A 19364-nucleotide genomic window follows, 5' to 3' on the forward strand; every position below is an offset into this window, starting at 1 on the left:
AATGCAAACACCTCCGGAATAGCTCCACACAAAACACCAAGTAGGGAACTCTGGAGTGAGCTGGGTTTGGTTGGAGCCTCAGCAGGAACCACAGAAACGTTTATCTCCCAGACTGTGGAGTCAAGTCTGAGTCCGGGAAGTCTGAGGGAGCTTCGGTTGATTAGGAACACCAGGCTCAGTTGTGTGAGAAGGAGCCAACTTCAAAGTGTAATGTGAAATAGTTTTCTGTCCAGAGAGAATTTATAAAAGAACTCAAAAAAGAATTTAAAAAGCAAATGAGAAACACTGAGGAAAAACTAAAAAAAAAAAAAGATTAAAATCATCCAAGGCAAACAAGATTTTGAAAAAAAAACAACAACTAGAAAAGGAGATACAGTCTCAAAAATGAAAATAACTTTTTGAGAATTAGAATTGGGCAAGGGGAAACCAGTGAAGCTGTGAGAGACCAAAAAAATATCAAAATAGATTATAAAGAATGAAAAATAGAACAGAATGTGAAACATAAAAAAAAATGAGATTTGGAGAACAGATTAAGAAGAAAAAATATAAGAATAATTTCATTGCCTGAAAGTTGTGACCAAAAAAAGGATCTTGACACAATAATGCAAGAAATAATAAAAAAAAAATTGTCCTGGAATGATAGAACATGAGGGGAGAATAGAAATAGAAAAAAACCCACCAATCACCACCTCAAAGAGATTCTTTGTGGAAAACAAATAGGAACAATATTGCTAAATTTTGAAATTCCCAGATCAGAGAACATTTTGCAAGAAACCAGAAAAAAACAATTCAAACACACTGGAGCTCACTTAGAATTGTATAGGACTTATTAGCAGACACAATAAAAGACCACAGATCCTGGAATCATATCTACTGACAATCAAAAAAAACCCCAAAAAACTAGGCCTGCAGCCAAAAATATCACATCCAGCAATCTATAATATTGAATCTATAATATTGAATGAGAAAAAAATGAACATTCAATGAACTTGCAGGTTTTCAAGATTTGCAGGTTATGAAACAAACTCAAAATTAATAGAAAATTTAACTTATAAGAGCCAATATCAAAGATCATTTTCAAGGATCTCAATATGGATAAATTATTTGTTTTACACGAGAAGTTTAGGTTTAAGATTGGCAAAAATGCAACAGCTAGTGTTACAAATGAAGTGCAGAGGAAGAATAGACACAGAGGCATTAAAGAAGTTTTGAAAACCTACTCAAATCAGGAATGGGTTAAATTGCAATACTCTCTATAAAATATAAATATACTATGAAGGGTATAGAACCCTCCAAAATCTATAAAGAAATAAGAGGAAGAGATGAGTGGATGGGGAAGCAAAGAGTGAGAAAAGAAGGCAAAGAAGGGCTCTGGGAAAGGAGAAGTTAAATAATAGCAAGGAAAGTTAGGAGCAGAATTAAACTAAGGGTCATCAAGGATAGGAAAGATATGTGGGTGTATGTGTATGTGTATATATGTATATGTATATATATATATATATATCTTTTCTTAACTGTAGCTTGCTTAGGAGTTATGAAAGGGGGGAAAAAGAATAAAATAAAGTGCACAGCAAAGAACCAAAGAACAATTTACAAGAAAGTAAGGAAAAAATGGACATTCATGAATATAATTTCTTCTATTAATTATACACTTTCTTGAACTGGTAATTTGTTATATATTTTGAATCCTCCCTGATGTTCTGCTGGGCACATGACAATATTCTCTTTTGTTTTGTATTCCTTTTCTGTTTTTCTTTTTTTTTCTTACTGTTTTTTCCCCAAATAAAATAAATTAAAAATGAAAAAAAAATAGAGAAAGATACTAAGTTGTTTGGCATGAAAATGTTTGTTGACTAGAGCCAAGGTATTCATTTTTTTTCCTTTTCCCTAGAATTTTTGGCTGGATATGAATGTCCTTTAACTTTCACAGAAGTAGCTGAGTAATTCTTTTTGAATTACACCTGTTTCCACTAAAAATAAATGGCAACTTCATAGGTATGCACATAAAATAACTTCCTAACTTTGTCTTGAATTAGCATACTGGTTACCAAAAGAAGTTATTTGTAAGCACAATAAAGTTTTATTCTAATAGGGCCCTATATAGACTCTAGACAGAGTACTGAGAGAATAGAACTTCAAAAAAAATTCTAATTCCAGAGGTAATTAATTTTGTAGTAGAGTTGTCTAGGAACTGACTGATGGCAAAATTTAATCCCATACATCTTTATTCTCAAAGAACCAAAAGCCACATATTTCAAAAGCACTCCATGTAAGTGAAAAAACTTCATCTAAATGCCCCCTTATTTAAAAATAACTGGAAATCTGTATCAACCTTTTTCTTCTCATATCTTAATAATCTTTTCTGGTGTTTTCCTTCATTTTGCACGAATATCATCAATTGGATTAGTTCATTGAAGTAAATCAAACTTCAATAACACCCATCTAAATGTTTCTAATCCCCACTTGTGATCATCTCCATTTTGCATAATTATAGATTGAGAGTCAGCCAATCCATTTGTTAAATGCTTATTATGTACCCTCATGGTCAGTGTTAGAATTATATCTGTTACTTTGGAAGACAAATGAAGCAAAGTACAATTCAACCACTTTTTTTCTTTACTTTAAGAGTCCTAGGATCCTTTGATTCTAAGTAATATTTATTAAGCACCTATTATGTGCCAGAAAGTTTCAGGTGCTGGACCAGCTAACTGAAACTTGTCAAATTACTCGCTGGATTGAAATAAGTAGGTCATTCTTTTTGAAATTACCCATAATGTACCTCTTCTTATTTGAGAACTATAAGATACGTAGTTACTAGAAACAATTATTTGAATAAAATTACTTTGAGTTTTTTCTGAAGTTCATTCAAATTTTGTTAATTCCGAATAGAAATAAAAGCCAAATGAAACACTCAAATCTTTTAGACCATTTATTTGAAAACAGGAATTTATTTAATATTACATTATTTTTTGTGGCATTGACATATTTAGAGAAAAGATTTGGAGGCAATGGCATGTAAATGACCACTAGAAAAAGTTTCAGAAAAAGTGCGTTAAGGCTTATTTGTTTCAGAAGTTATACAAATCATTCTGAGATACCTCAGTGACTATGTAAATTTACAAAGCTGGAGAAAACAAAACATCTGTACAAACATGCATATATACAAACACACACATATATACATATATATGTACATGATATAGCTTAGGGCATGATTAGTGGGAATAATGAATTTCTAAGTGGTCTCATATATTCAAATTTACACTATTCAAAATTAAAATTGTGTAAAACATCATAATTGCTTCCAGCTCAGTGAGAATTTTAATGTGAACACTTCAAGAGATTCATTACTTGCACTAATTGGGACCTGGCTATAGATTCAAATAGAATTATTATTCTGAAACAATAATGCTACTATTGTTAATAAGATTTCTTTGCCTTATCCTATGGCATAACCAAAAAAAAATAAATAATTTACTTCATTTGAGAATTTTACTTCTAAGTAGCTTTCTTCACCATTGTAAAAGTTTGACTTCCTCCCACTATTAGCTTCAGTGCAGGTATGTGTTGAATTTCTACTGACTATTCTATTTGCTTGTTATATCAGACAACCTAATAGAATTATGAGTTTATTAACCACCAATAGCCTCATAATACTGAATGATCCATTTAAAGTAGTTTCTCTAAAATGTGATCAAATAAAGCCTGAATTAAATCAGCTATATGCTCTATGACTTATGACTCCAAGAGTCCATTGTCCACGTACATAAAATAATTGTTTTATAACTGTGCATATTAGTGTTCCCTTTTGATTGGTCCATCTGTACATAGGTATTATTTTGACATGGAATATTTCTTAGAAAACAAGTTTGGAATATAAAAAGGACTAATATAAATTATATACACCAAAAAGGATCATATTTTAAAAGAGCAGCAATTTGTATGTTAAAATACATATAAAATAACTACACTTCTTTAACGAAGTATTTTATATAAAATACAAAGAGAGAAGGAGAATAGTACCTTCTATAAATCTGTTTTTGTGACTTCTGAATCAGGTTTAACAGTAAATAATAAAGTTGAAAACTAGCTTATGGCAAGATTTAAACCATAGATGGCCAATGCAAAGAATTCAGGCCCAAGAATAACTGTTAATCCCCAAATCTACTACTTTGGTTACACTTTAGACTTCAAAATTCATAACTTCATTTCATGTGGTGTGACAAAGATATAGCCTCATTTGTAGTGATAGAATTTGCAAGGCACAGAAGACTTGTTTTTCAACTTTAGAGTATTAGGCTTCTTTTGCATTTCGAAAATCTATTCTTAATGTTCTATATGGATTTGTAACAAGAAAATGAGCAGGAGTAGGGCAGAAAAAGGACAACTGAAAAAACATGAATTTTAATAAATATATGTTCAGCTTCGTGTTCTAGTAACACTTAAAGTTTTGGTGTTTTACTCTGTACTTAAAACAATATGGTTTAGCTATGTTCTCAAGTCTTTAGTGGGACACTAGATTTCAGACTCAAATTAAGAATAGAATTTGTGGTAATTGCTCTATTTTCCTACATTTGAGACTCCTGGGAATACAATAGGCAAATAGCCTGTACTGTATTTACAGGCAAGATGAAGATGAAGACATATTAATAATAATACACTTTCTTCTCATAATCATACATTCCTAGAATCTTTAAGTATTTTACCAACAAGTATCATTAGCTGAAGATAAGAGAATAAAAAGACAGGAAAATATTTTCAGAGAAAAGAGAAACAGATACAGAATATAAACTCATACTATCAGTCAGATTATAAAAGGAATTTGTGAAACAGGATGAAAGGATTTCCTATTAAACAGGAACCAATACAACTTTGGGTTAAGGAAACAAGAGATAGACTTTGTTAGATAGATCTGTCAAGATATCTTAACCACAATATTTTTTACCTTGGCCATCCAGAGCTAATGCTCTGTCTCAATACTTATGAACTGAAATTTGGCCCTTTGGAAGTCTTAATTTCACAAATACGGAAAGTTGGAAACAAATTAGGAAACTTTTTAGAAGTTACCGGGATTATAGCAAAGTTAAATCAGTTTTAGGATAGAAATACCTGCTTGCCATGGTGCTATAGTAATGGTGTTTTTCACAGACAAAGATGATGCAACTAATTCACTATCATACATCATATCTAGCTGGCCCACATCCTGGGCCTGTTCCATTAACTCACCTGGTTCATTCAGTTAACTCACTCCTAGGTGGCTTTTCGTGATAATTGGCATTTCTCCAGTAACTTTAACATTTGAAAATCATTCCCCATGCATTATTTCATTTGAGTTTCACAACAGCTTTGGGAGGTGGGTACTACTCATTTTATAAATGGGAAATTGAGACTCAGAGAGATTGACTAACTTCTCCATGGATATATACCTATTTAGAATCAGGGACAGGACTTGAACATAGATCTGCATGACTTCAAGTTGAGTACAGTACCTGCTCTAGCATGCTGTATCTAAATGAATTCAGTTTCTTATATATAAATCACCAGTTTTATCTTCTACCATTCTTCTAGCCTCCAACTCTATAATAACACATCAGGTTAATTAAAAAAAAAAAGAACCTAGTCTTATATTTTCCCCTTCCCCAAAACATAAAAATAAAGTCCTCAAATGATGATGAAATGCTCATCTTCTTTTATGAGGGAAATAATAGCTTATCATTATAATTTCTATCATTTTAAGTAATATTAAGAGAATAGAACATGAGCTGTGCTAGATGATTAGTGATATTAATCTTTTGGGGCAGAAACTAGAAGCTGAAATGGAGATGAAAAGATAGAGAAGATGAAATAATCTAATGACACACTCCCTCTATGGAAGTCCTACTGGGGACAGTCAGAGAAGTGTGAAATCTCCTGAAGAAACATTTGTCTTATCTATAAGCAGCAAAAAAACCCCCAAACAAGCCAGAGTTGTTTATCTGAATCCAAGTGTGTAGGGAAAATGAGGAATTAGATTGTTTTGGAATAAGGACTTTTGTCTCAAGTTCTCATGGCCAAAATGCTATTTACAAAGACACTTAACCTGAATTCCAGGGAATAACAATTGGCTATTAAAAAAAAAAAAAAGTTTTTCTTTTTATTGAAAAGAGACCTTAGAGTTCTGATTCCTTGTCGGCTTCATCCAAATAGTACTCATCATCTGTAGTAGTATCAGTGTCAGATTCTGAATGCACCTCAAGTTCATCCTGATAGATGTTAAGCAGCCCCTTGGGAGACAAACCGTCTTTTGGTATTTTGCTGTCAGGAGAACTGGAGGTTAGTGACTTGGGTCTATTAAAAGGATGACTCGCATCATTTGTTAGGAAACCAGGATTCTTAAGGAAATTTGGCCTCCACAACCTCCCTTCTGTGAGCGATCTCTTTACATTTTCCAAAAAAGCTAGCTGCTGTTCCTTCCCAAAAATCCCATAGTCAATTGGTCTGGAGATGGAACTTGTAGACCTGGGACCAGGAGCTCTGGTCCTATCACTTCCCAGACCCCAGCTGTCATTTTCATCACAGCCAGAAATCTCAGAAAAAGATCGGAACCGTCTTCCATCCCCACTTTGGACTTCATTCCCAAGTTTCCATCTGTCCTGGGCATTGTCAGAAAAAGTACGTGCAGAAAAATGGCGCTCACGGATTTTCTGAGGTTGACTTATTTCTTGCTGATTACTAAGTACATTTATGTTTTTTAAACTCTTGGAACGATAGAGATTTGAGTCAGGCTCCCATTCTTGGGGTGAAATTTTTTTTCTCTGTGACAAATTGCTGGGTGGCAGGATTCTTTCTTCAGAAATTTTAATGGGAACAGAAAAATCTCTCCTCACATTGGAAAGCATGAATGGGGCTATAGTTTCATATCCTGTCCCCAAAGTTTGAGGGTATTTGACTTTTTCTGATAGTATTTCATCTTCAGAGTTTGTGGTGCTCAGTGGTGATTTGGTTACATTCTTAACCTGGTTCTTATTTGGTTTGGAATTGTTGATTTTTGTTTTTTGCTCACTCCCATATGTAACAAGTTTCTGGGTGGAATCTAAATAAGGCCGGGGAGGAGCCTCAGTCTTATTTACTTTATCTGTTTGAAATGCAAAGTTCTCAGTTTCCCTAGGACCTAATTTCTTATATTCCTGTGTAGATTCTGGGATCCTGAGGGTGGAGTCATCTGAAAGTGGAGACATTTCTGGTTTACTAATAGATAAACCACTGGTATTAGAATTGACTTCCTCTTGTGGGAAAATAGTAGCAATGTGCTTTCTGGAGCTTATATCTTTTGTTGAGAATTTTCTGCTGACTTTGGACAAAGCTGCCAGTTTCTGTTTAACAGAAGTTCTGTTTTTCCTTTTTTCTAAATTTTTTTCTTTGGTGCAACCCAAATCATTTTTAATTTCGTTTGCTATCTTGGGAGGTGAATATTGATCACATGCCAGCCCCTGCATTTTCTCTTTAGCCTTTGTGTCCTGGGCATCTACAACTTTATCCAACAAAATTAAACCCTTATCTGCAACACTTCCTTGAGATATTTCCTTTGGTTCCCTCAATGATCTTTCTAAGTCAGATTGACTCTTACAGTAAAACTCCTCAAGCTGAAGTTTGAGAGAGTTGGAAGGGAGAGATAAATCTTTGCTTTGCAAAGCAGAATATGTTTTTTCAATTATTTTCTGGTCATCTGTTTTAAGTTTCCCATTAGCAGCTTCTGGCTGTAATTCTCTCAGATCATCATAGAAGGATATAGCTGCAGGTAATGAATGTATTTTGTCATTAACTTCTTCACAAGGACAATTTCCACTTCCAATAGACATAATGTTTATGTGATGCCCATGTTTCCCTAAGATTTCTCCTATGCAAGGTCTGTCACTAGCATCATCTCCCAAATGGCTATGGATGACAGGACTCTCTCTTTCATATACTTTAATGGACTTCTCAGAATTTTCAAGTTTTCCTTCTTTAACGAGTTTATCACAAAGCATTGTTGGTGAGTCAGAGATATGTCTGGTGTGCTTCTGCCATTTTTCTTGTTCCTTTTGATGGCCAGGAATGAAAGAAAAAGTATCCATATTTTTGCTTTGTAAATCATCTAAAACTGTTTTAGCTGAATCATTCTTTGTAGTATTAAATTCTTCTTTACAAAGAGAAATACCTTCAACCAACTGAGAAAACCTAAAGTCCATTCCCTGTAATGTCTCTGCTGAGGGCTTCTCTGCCCCAGTATATGGACTATGTGGTGACTGTAAAGCAGATGCTGTTTCAATATCATGTGAGAAGGAATGCTTTCTCCATTGAATGCTGCTAACAGATGCATGTGGAGATTTAGGTGTTCCTGGTAATGATTTTGAAGAATTGAGTTTCTTCTTTCCCGGAGAAATAGGCAATGTTGCATCCCCCACTGTAGTTGATTCTGGGGAGAAACATATACTTTGTGGGTCACTTTTAAGGAGATCACATAATTTTTTGTTGGATTTCCGTGGTAAAGTGTAATAGATTGAAACCACCTCAAGACATTTTACATTGTCTTCATCACCAGAAACAGTAACTGTGCTTGTTGTCTTATATTTATGTAGGTGTTTTCCACTTTGCTTTACTGATACATCTGTTGGAAAAGATGAATATTTTTCATCAGGGAGGGAAAATGTACTTACAAAATTATCTGTCTGGGAAGAAGCTATTTTACTCTGATTTTCAGAGTGGACCTGAAAACTTTCTGCACGAGGAAGATCTTTGGCTAGTTGTAAAGAACAATCTTTAATTGATGGGCTGTTTTCCTGGGTGGTAGAGATCAGCTCCTCAGGCCTTGGTGTTAGAATAGAAGGCTCTGTCTCTAGGCCATAAGATATATCTCTTCTGTCTACTCTACCTGAGGAACATGTAATGAAGGGCCTGGACAGAGTCCTTTTGATTTCAAATGGAGGGGGTCCTTTCCTACTAGTAGTAGGTGCTATGTTTCTAATGTTTGACATCATCTCTACAGGTGTGGGCCTTAAAGGGGAAGAGTCCAGAGGGCATTGCCTATCTGGTTCAGAAGAAATGGAATTGTTTTTATTAGAGAAACATTTCTCTAGTGGATCTTCCATGTTCTTTATTTGGAATGGAGGGGGCCCTTTCCTAAATGAGGTGGACATTATCTTTTTTTCTGACTTTATATTGTCATTTATTAGAAAACTGGTCAATTTTCTTGGGAAGGTACAATAAATGGTGACGGGCTCAAAAGACTTGGAATTGCTCTGATCAGGGACTCTGTCACTACTGTCATTATTCTCTTGTCTCCAGAAACTTCCTGATTTGCTTAACTCCTCAATACATGATACCCGGCGCCTTATTTGCCCCTTTCTTCTCCCAAGACTGAAAGGATGGTTTGGATGGCATTTATCAGCATCCTTCACTTTGTGATGATCAAGTCCTTGTATATCCCCAGTAGCCTGATTTTCTGAAGAGCTGAGTGACAATTGATTGTATTGATTCTTGTTACCAGAATAGGTATTTTTTTCACTTTCCCCTTGAGATGGATCTTTTCCCAGAAGACTCTTTTTTGAGAACATTTCCTCTTCTACTAACGTATTACATATGGAATTTAATGAAGTAGCACAGTGAGTTACTAAAGAAGCCAAGGAAGGACTCTTGGGAGAAAAAGATGATGGGGGACCTTGACTATCATCTGGTGATGATTGTAGGGAATGGTCTGATAGGACTTGATTTTCAGCAATCTTCATGCAGTTGACAGGAGGGACTGGAGCATTTTTCAATTTAATATCTTCAGAATCTAAAAGAAATGACTCTCTGGGATACTCTAGGGTTTGATCATTGGTAGTTCCCAGTTTCCATTCTTCCTTTTCTATGCCAGCATTGTTTATCCCAGGTTCTTGCTGACAACTTTGATTTTGTTTGGGAAAAGATAATGATGTTCTGTTTTCCTGAGAGAAAGGAAATGAAGTTCCTAAATCTGGTTTTCTTTCCACGATAGAATCTTCTTTTTTAAGTGCATTTGCTTTATCTCTGTTTGATATGTAAATTTTGGAAATATCCCTTCTGCCAAAGACTCCAGTTGACTTTTTTGAACATCTAGAGACAGATGCATTAAAAACAAATTTATTGCTGGAAAAGGTGGCTGAGTCCTTAGAAAGACACTGCTGATAATCAGGTGTAGTCTCAGTAATTATTGATTGAGAAACAACAGGTAACATTTTGTCTGCCTGGCCTGTCTCATTCACCTCGTTTACTTGCCTCACTTTTTCTGACACAGATTCTGTCAAATCTTTCTCAGGATTCAACTCAGGGATCCCGGTGTTTGGTTGGTTGGCAACAGAGACAGAGTCACCATTGGTTTCAATAAGTTCTATTTGGCTTCTTAAGGGGAGAGAGGCAGATTCATCAGGAGTAATCCCTTTGGTGTCCCATAGTCTAGTGGCAGTATTCTGGATGTTAGAACTTTGAGGGATTTCTGTTTTCTGTAGAATTAAGGGTGGGGAATTCTGGGCTGAGGATGACAAATTCTGAGTGGTTTGAGGTAAGTTGTGTTCTGAATTGGCATTTGCTTCCATTGGCGGCCACTTCGGTTGAGTTACTAGCATACCAGGTCTCACTTGACTCTGGGAGTAAATATCTGGGACAGTCCAGAATTTGTTTTCTGTTGTATCCATGGAGGGTGTGTGCAAATGTTCATATCTTTGGTTTAAGACTGCTTGGTTACTATTATCTTGTGATAGGATTTCCATGTCTTCTGAAACACATGTTTGCAAATTACACTCCCTGTGAATTGACTCTTCTTGATTTCTGAAGAAATTTGCCCTCCAAGAGTGATATGGTACAGAAGTGTTATTATTATGGACAGCTGACCCCTCATTTACATCAGTTGAAATCATTTCAAAGTCTCTGTCAGGAGATATGAATTCTTTGTTTCTCTGGTAAAAGTTGAACAAGGATGGAGACTCTTCTTTTTTGCTCTGAAAAGGACTTCCTCCAAATTTTTTCAGTCCCCTAGGACCAACGGTCTTCCAGTAGTACAACCTTGAGAATTTGTTTTCGTGTTGGTGGAGGGGCATATTTTCAGAATTCTCAAGTGACTCAGGACTGGTTGCTCTATTCCTGGGAGCATGTGGCCTAATGCTTTCGTATGGGTTACTAGAACGATAAAATTCATATCTCCTATTGTCTTGAGGCCAGGTGGGATATGTATCCTGATGGATAGGGTCAACTTCCATTGGGGACTGTGCCCTCGGAAACTCTTCCTGGTCCTGAATATCTCCAGGAGAATGTGGCCTGTTCCATACAATGGATGACAGAGGTGTTCTTCTTGGACTTTGCTGATGGCTCCTTGGTACAAAAACACTCTTCCTTTGAGTGTGGGATGGCAGATATAGACTATTTGCTGTGAAATGTCCTAAAGTAGGAGAGACTGAGGGTTGTATTCTATCAGAACACAGAGATAAACTGCCAAAAGTCTTGTGCACATATTTCTCTTGTGAGACTGTGTGTTCTCTAGTACCATATATATCATAAATAGTTTTTGTTCTATAGGAGAAAGTTTTAAAACCTTCTCTAGGAGTTGATGGTCTTAGGATGTCATAGATGGATGAAGTCGAAGTTTCACCATAGTTATTCCTATGTCCCACCATGAGACTACCATTTCTGCTCCCAGTGGTGTAAAAAGGACGGATCTGTGTTCTGAGTCCACAGTGGATTGGTGTTCTTGTATTTGCTGAACTTAAGGCTTGTTCCTGAGCTAATTTGTTGTCCAAGTCATCTAAAACTAAAAGGATAAAATTAATTAAAACTTCCTTTTATAAAGTGATTACATAATCTAATTTTAATTTCTATTTATACAATGCCCTTCCCAATAAAGCATGCTCATTTAGAATTCAAATTGTATTGTATTTGTATCATCTAAATGTAATGATAATTGAATGAGTTATATTTCATTGTGTTTTCAAAGTATTTTGCTTTTTAAAAAAATATAGTAATAGAGTGATAGAGTATAAGTATATATCTATATCTATATAGATATACATATATATATATATCTATATATATATACATATAAAGAGAGAGAGAGAGACAGAGATACACACCCACAGAGAGAGAGAGAGAGAGAGTAATAGAGTGATTGAATATCTATCGAGTGGAATATATCAGAAGAATATCCATTTCCCCCCACTCTCCACCGCCCACCAAAGATTCTGTAATATTTTTAGTAAGTACCGAGAATTGTGATATTCAAAGGATGAAGTAGGCTGTGAGTCATGGCTTCTTAGTTTTCTAATTGAGCCTGAATTTTGTACGTTACCTTTTATATCATATCTTAAAAGAGGAGTCTGATTACTCTGGCTCTGTTCTCTAACTGGGTGACCTTAGTCAAAATACTTTACCTTTTAGAATCTATTGTTCCATCCTGTTAAGCTCTTTAGGAACTCGGTTCTATCATCTGATAAACTGTCCATCTCTCCACATTTTGTGTCAACTGTAAATATGATGAACTTGGCAACAGTTTGTGACAGTGGGGAGAGTTCTATGTTTGGACTTAAGAGAAACTGGGCTCAAATCTGGTATTTGTCAGTTTACTATTTGTATGGTCTAGAACAAGTCTTTAACCTCTTTAAACTAAACTGTCATTAACTCCAAAAAGAAGGAATTGGGTTAGGTAACTTCAAAGGCTCCATAGTCTATAATCCCTATGATCCTAATAAATCCTAATAAATAAATAAAATAATCCTAATAAATCATCACTAAAAATGTAAAACAGAATAAATGAGCCCTGAGATGAGGCAATCCATTAGAGATCTCCTTCCAGAGTGGCACATTGATCTGTTCATGAAAATTCTTGGTTCAATCACTTGCAAATCCACATAACAACTGTACTTCCATGTGGTTCAAGTTTTTCTTTTTTCTATAGAATATCAAGAGAGGCTCGGTTAAATGTCTTGCTGAAATCAGGATAAAGCATTTCTCTGATCTAACAGTTAGGAACAAACACAGTTTGTTCCAATTTATAAATGGAAATTGCATCTGTAGTTGAGTTTGTGGAGAGATTCCTGTCACTTTTAATGCATTAAGAAAAATGCTGATATGATTTGTCAGCAATTCCCTGAACTTTGCCCTTGAGGCTGCTTGGAGTGCCACAGCTGGCAGAAGGGAACAGCAAGAATCTTAGAAAAGGCAACTAAGAAGTCTTCAAGGGATCATCATCATCATCATCACCATGGTCAACATTTAAAAACCTCTTTAAGGTTCTTAAAGCACTTTTTTTTTTTACATGCCATCATATCATTTGACCTTGAAATTACAGATCTATAAATGTAGAAATTCCATGTAATAAAATATGCTGTAAAAAAATTATCTCAAGTCACTGAAGACCAGTTTTAGGCTGACCTTCTGGATATAGGGAACTCTCACCAAGGAAACTCCTTCCATTGACACAGATCTATAAGTCTTAGAAGTTTGCCTGAGTTACACTGAGAAGTTAAGGATCACACAGTTAGTTTGGGTCAGAGATAAAACTTAAACCCACATCATCCTACCTGCAAGCTCGCTCTATATCTATTATCCCAGTGATGCTCCTCATCCAAGTCCATAAAATTGCTTTCCTTTATTAGTTAAATGGAATAAACAACACTAAAATATACAGCAAAAGAAAAAAAAAAAAAACCACTCATGTGCTGGCAAGACACTGGCTATTAAAACTGGCAGCCAATTCCTTGGAGTACTTCAGATAGCCAGTTCAGGTGTTTCTCCATAGAATTCTAAATTCATAAAGATTTTTTACTCACGACTCTTGTGTTTTCAAAATAGCCTGAAACAGCCTTCTTCCATTAATGAAGCCAGCCTTCCACAAGCAGGCTTGGTTCTCTGACTTTCTCTGGGTGAGTTTGATCTTCTTGGATTCTCGCTAGAGCTCCGGAGGTTTACTGTCAGAGCTCTCTGAACTTTTTATACTAGAGGCCTGAAATTTCATCATGAACTGAGATGATGTCACTCTCCTGATCTCAGGTCATTTCAGTTATTTCCTCAAGTTGAAGGTGAATGACTGTACAACTACTTTTCAGAGGACCCAATTGTTTGGAAACAAAAATGTTTTGTATATAAACGATAATGTTTTGTGAACTTATGGAACTAGTCTCAGAACTTTAAAGTTAAACCGCTTACAGGTTTATCATTTAATGATTATAAACAAATTATTTCTTCAAATGGTTACAGATAATAGTCTGGTAATAAAAATAAATTTAGAATGCTACTTGAATAGAGTTCTAGGATTGTAGATTTAGATCCAAAAAGGATTAAACATTAAACATTATTACTACCTCATATAATCTCAAAGGAATATTAGAGGACCTCATCTGGGAATATTGACTCAATAGATATTACTCGCAAGAAGCATGCCATTTTGATGCTTTGCTTTTTGGGTTTTGATCACTAGCAGAACGAGCTCTCAAGGAATAAATTCTTTTTGCATTGCAGATCAATATCCTCTCTAAAATCTTTAGTTTTAGAATTGCCTAAAGCATTGAAAGGTTAAGTGGCATATATATATATATATATATATATATATATATATATATAATTCTATAATCAATTCTGGTTCTCAGGCAGGACTTGAGTTCAGAAAACCAGAGTTTTCTTACTTAGGTCAACTTTCCTATCATTGTGCCATACTGCTTCCCTACTCTCCTTTTTTTCATAAACCTGTGAACAAACATTTTAGGTAAAAAGCATCAGAACAACACACCAGAGACTTTTAGGACTGGAAAGGACCACAGATTATTTCATTTAGTTCAATATTTTATAGGTCCCCATTTTGCAGGTGAGGAAACTGAGTCTGAGAGATGTTAAGTGATTTGCCTAGGATCACTACAGGAGTGTGCTGAAAAATATGTAACAACTGAGTCTCTAAGAGAAAAAAACAAACTGTACAGATGACATACTTTTAAGTTTAATTTGCATTATTAGTACTCTTTTCATCACTTTTTAAAACAAATTTAATCAACAAACCAATAAATCAAGTCCTGATTAGCATTTATATGACATAAGTAAATTAGTATTCGCCAATTTTGGAAGTATAAATGCTCTCAATGAAAACTGAGCAATCGGTTGTAAAGAGCCAATAGGAGCTGACATCAGCATATGGTAGCCACAAACTTGGTAAGTGTCTGGGTGAGGACTTGAATTCAGGTCTTCCTAAATTTAACATTGTTCCATGTAACTCAGGGGCCAAACTGAAAGTCATAAATAGGTCCAGAACTGAAGTCTGCTGATTCTTAGTCCAGAGGATTTTCTATCATAATATATTTAGCTATTCACCATGCATAGTACCTTAGAATTTACTTTTTTTTTTTTTTTTTCAGAGAAGCTTATGAAGCAATTCACAAACTTACCATTAAAGAATTCATTCTCTAGCTGGGAAGCTTCCCATGGAGACAGACCACTTCCTTCCCTCATTCTTACAGGCTTTGAGGGAAATACTTTATTTGATGATTCACTGTTTAATGATGGGTTGTATATTCCTGTCTGTGAATTTTAAAGTGAAAAGCAGAGATTGATTTTAGGTATTTTACAAACATATCATTCTACACCAAAGTCTACAGACTTGATTTCTATGTTAAATGTCTTTCCACATAGAATATTCCAAAAAATATCATTTTGGGGAAACTTTGCAACATTCAAAAAAATTAGCCTTCTATCTACAAAGTAATTTCCCTGACACATTTTCCCCAAATATGATGTATAATGCTTTTTTTTCTATTTGAAATTGATAATGAGTCTCACTATACCACCATTTACTTTTCAGAATTCAATCATAATAAAAATACCGTTATTCTTTACCAACAAAAATAATAGCCTTAGTATGGGTTCTTGGGCAGACTATTCAATTTCTAGGATTCAAGTTTTTCTTACTCTAGGACTGAACATAATTTGATTCACTGAAAACAGATGCAAAAGTCAGCAAGCATTTATTAAGTGTTCCTTACATACCAAGCACTGTACTAAATGGAAGGGATTCTAAGAAAGTAAAAAAACAAGACTCCTGTCCTCAAGAAGCTCACATAATAATAGGAGAGACAACATGCAAAAAGCTGCATACATACAAAATATTTATGTAACTGGGAGGTAAGGTAATCTCAAAAGGAAACTAGATGTAGGAATTGGAATTATAAGTGCTTGCTGATTCACTGACTATATAGCTGGTGTAACCCTTGTCCAAAAGTCCATTGATAATGATTCTCCTTATTGACAGAGATGAAAGCCCTGCCCTGTGTGTGTGGTGAACAGAATTGGTGAGAAACAGAGACCTTCAGTTCTTCAAATTTCTTCCTTTCAAGATTTCTTTGAATATTGAATTTCCTTCCAGCTTTAAGCTAGTAGAAGAGGCCAGTCCTACTTCATTCAAATTTTAAGTTTGCCTTAGGTATTTACCTTCCAAGGATGTGACAAACAAATACCTACAGGACTATTACACCCTATTACTAAGGAATATTTTAATATAAATAAAATCCCATTAGACTGAACTCCTAAGAGTAAGGTTTAAGTTGGGGCTTTTTTTTTGTTTGTTTGTTTATTTGTTTTGCTTTTCTTTGTATTCCCACTGTTTAACACAATGGTACAAAGAAGACATGTATTAAATGTTTATTAACTAACTCATAGTGATCTGGAGGTCCTTATTAAATACCCAAAGTCTTTTTAAAAAACATGGTTTACCCCTATTTAACTTAATTCATTAAGCATTAAAAGAAAGTGAAAACTTCAGTTAAAAGTTCATCAACTCCTTTGGAAAAAATGCTGAAATTTTTGGTCTTGGTGTTGGCTTTATTTCATGTAGAATGATATGAAAAATTTGCCATAACAAAGGTCCAAAAAAGAGCCTACAAAGTGCTTTAATCTGTAAGTACTCAATTTACTGTCAATAATAAGAGAAAATACAAAGATAGCACCAGTTAAGAATATAATTTTGTTCATAAAATCTCAGTTAGGAAAATAGTGAAAAATTATGAGCAGTGTCACCTCAAAAAATAGACATCAGAGAGAAAAACCAGTTTAAAGAAAGTTAGCAAGAGCAAAAACTAATCAGAGTCATCCTGAGAGCATTTAAGGATAAAACTCAAAAGAACAAAAAGATGAACAAGTGAGAAGACCCACAAAGATTTTTATGACAAATTCTGTTCACCATCAAGAATAATAGGAACCACTACATTTGAATTTTCACAGTACATTTCTGGATACACTTATTGAGTAGGAAGAAATGTCACTTAATAGAATAAAAACAGTAAAAACACTTGAATTGGGTGAAGTATTCAGAAAGGAAATTTGTGTTGATGACACATTGAAGAATTGATTACAAAGTACATAAAACAGATGAAGATACCAAATTTCTGGGGAGAAATTGCATCTTATTAATACCAAAAAAGGGAACAGCAAGACCATTAACAACTACTAATTTATATGCCTACTTTCCCATCTATATGTAATTTTTATGGGAATAATCTGTACATAACAATTGTCTGAATCCTTGATTAAGACGTTACTAGGAAATATGAAGGCTTTTTGTGTTATTTTCCACAGCAGACCACATCTATGCTATCATACAATTGACTGAAAAATGTAAACAAAGAGCTTTTGATTTGGGACAAAACATTACTTTGAAAATTCTCTTCCATGGTGTCTTCCAAGCATTTATCAAAACTACATCAAATTCCTTGAAAGATATGACAATATTTGTTCAATAAATGCTCTGATCAATGTTATGAAACAAGGCATATATATTCTGATAAGATATTCACCATTGTTATGGGAAAAGATCCAAGAAAGATTTCAAGTTCAATAAGGAATCTTTAGATGATATTCTCCAAAATGATACTATTTGCAGATGATATTATGTGGGTTATATTAAGCCCTAGAAACCTTTAAAGTCTCCTAGAGAGATTCAAAATCATTCAAAAGAGTTGATCTAACCCTCCACATAAGAAAAGTAGAGGCTAGGGTCTTAATAAAGATGATGGACATGTGAATAGAAAGGATGATGTAAAACATTGTCAAGGAAGGTTCATTTGATTGAGTTGATACTGATTGGATATCCTATTGGTTCATGTAGGTAAAGATGTCCAAGAGGCTTTTAGAAATGCAGAACTACAGGTCAGAGGAGAGCTCAGGTATGAACATATATCACACATATGGAGGTGATAGTGAAAGCCAAGGTAATGGATTAAATGAAGGAAGGACTGAATATAAAGAAAAGGGGAGTATGGACTGTCTTGGGAATATATTAAACTTAAAAGAACTTCAAAGTTTACTTTGTACAAATCTCTCATTTGACAGAAAAGGAACCTGAGTCATAAAGACATTAAATGACTTAACCAGGGACATTCAGTAAGTGTCAGGACTAGAAGGTGAAGTAGAAGGAATACCTCCAACGATATCCCTTCTCCCAGAAGGTCTCTTACCAGTTCTAAGATTTTATAATTCTATCAACCCAGAAATGACTGGCCAAACATCTTATTATGAAGTAACCCTGGATTCTTTGAGAACATCTTTGGCAGCCACAACTGCTGAATAGATATCAGAGTTCAAATTCACTGATAATATCAAATGCTTTAGGAAAGCCAACAAGTTAATTTTAGAAGAATTATTGTAGTTTCCCTCTATTTTCTCTATGGAAAAGTTCCATTTATTAAGCTACCTTATGCGTTCTAAAATATGGTATAAAACCATACTACTAGGGTGATGAACTCAGGCACTTTGTCTCAAAGTCTTGGACTAGTTTTCAGCCAGTGATAGAGAGTAGTGTTTGGCAGGAGTTGTTTCTAGCACTTTTACACATGCTTTTTATACAGCATGAACTTAACAAATAGTTGTTGAATTGGAATGTTGGTCATCTTTCCAGTGTTTTCTCATGAAGACAGTGATTATAATAGTAATCTGGTAGCATTTTCTTTTTTGGCCACATTTTGTTTTGAATAGAAATTTTTTTGGGGGGGACATGAGATGTGAAATCACATGAAATCATAACTAGATAAAGAAAATCCCTTTGCCAATGCAAATTGACACTTTCTCTACTATTAAAACTCAGAAAGTTGCCTAGGTCAGTGTTGTCAAATTCGAATAGAAGCCCAAGTATCTCTGTGATCCACATATTGATAATTTAAAAATATAATAACATCTGCTTTATGGTATTTTTTATTTATCTTGTTCAACCTTTCCCTATTACATTTAATCTGGTTCAAGCTGCAGTTGGGAGTATTGGGGTGCAGCCCAGCCTGTTTTACATCTCTGGACTAGAACATCCAAAACTGAAGTGACTTTGGGAGGAAAGGGTCACACCAGGTTCACACAGTGAATACATGTCAATCATA

General features: G+C 34.7%; 1 protein-coding gene across 4 annotated transcripts in view; it reads right to left on the reverse strand.

The window, feature by feature from the left end:
- Positions 1–3627: 3627 nt before the first annotated feature.
- Positions 3628–19364, reverse strand: part of EXPH5 (exophilin 5) — a 98572-nt gene continuing 82835 nt past the window's right edge. For all 4 annotated transcript variants that reach the window (XM_003764258.4, XM_023499471.2, XM_023499470.2 and 1 more), the window contains 2 exons: positions 15396–15528; positions 3628–11779 (listed from right to left, as the gene is read on the reverse strand). In XM_003764258.4, coding sequence (XP_003764306.2) covers positions 6150–11779; positions 15396–15528 — 5763 coding nt within the window. In that variant the 3' untranslated portion in view covers positions 3628–6149. The remainder of the gene's footprint in view (positions 11780–15395; positions 15529–19364) is intronic.

This window comes from Sarcophilus harrisii, chromosome 3 (genome assembly GCF_902635505.1).
Source record: "Sarcophilus harrisii chromosome 3, mSarHar1.11, whole genome shotgun sequence".
Classification (NCBI taxonomy): domain Eukaryota; kingdom Metazoa; phylum Chordata; class Mammalia; order Dasyuromorphia; family Dasyuridae; genus Sarcophilus; species Sarcophilus harrisii.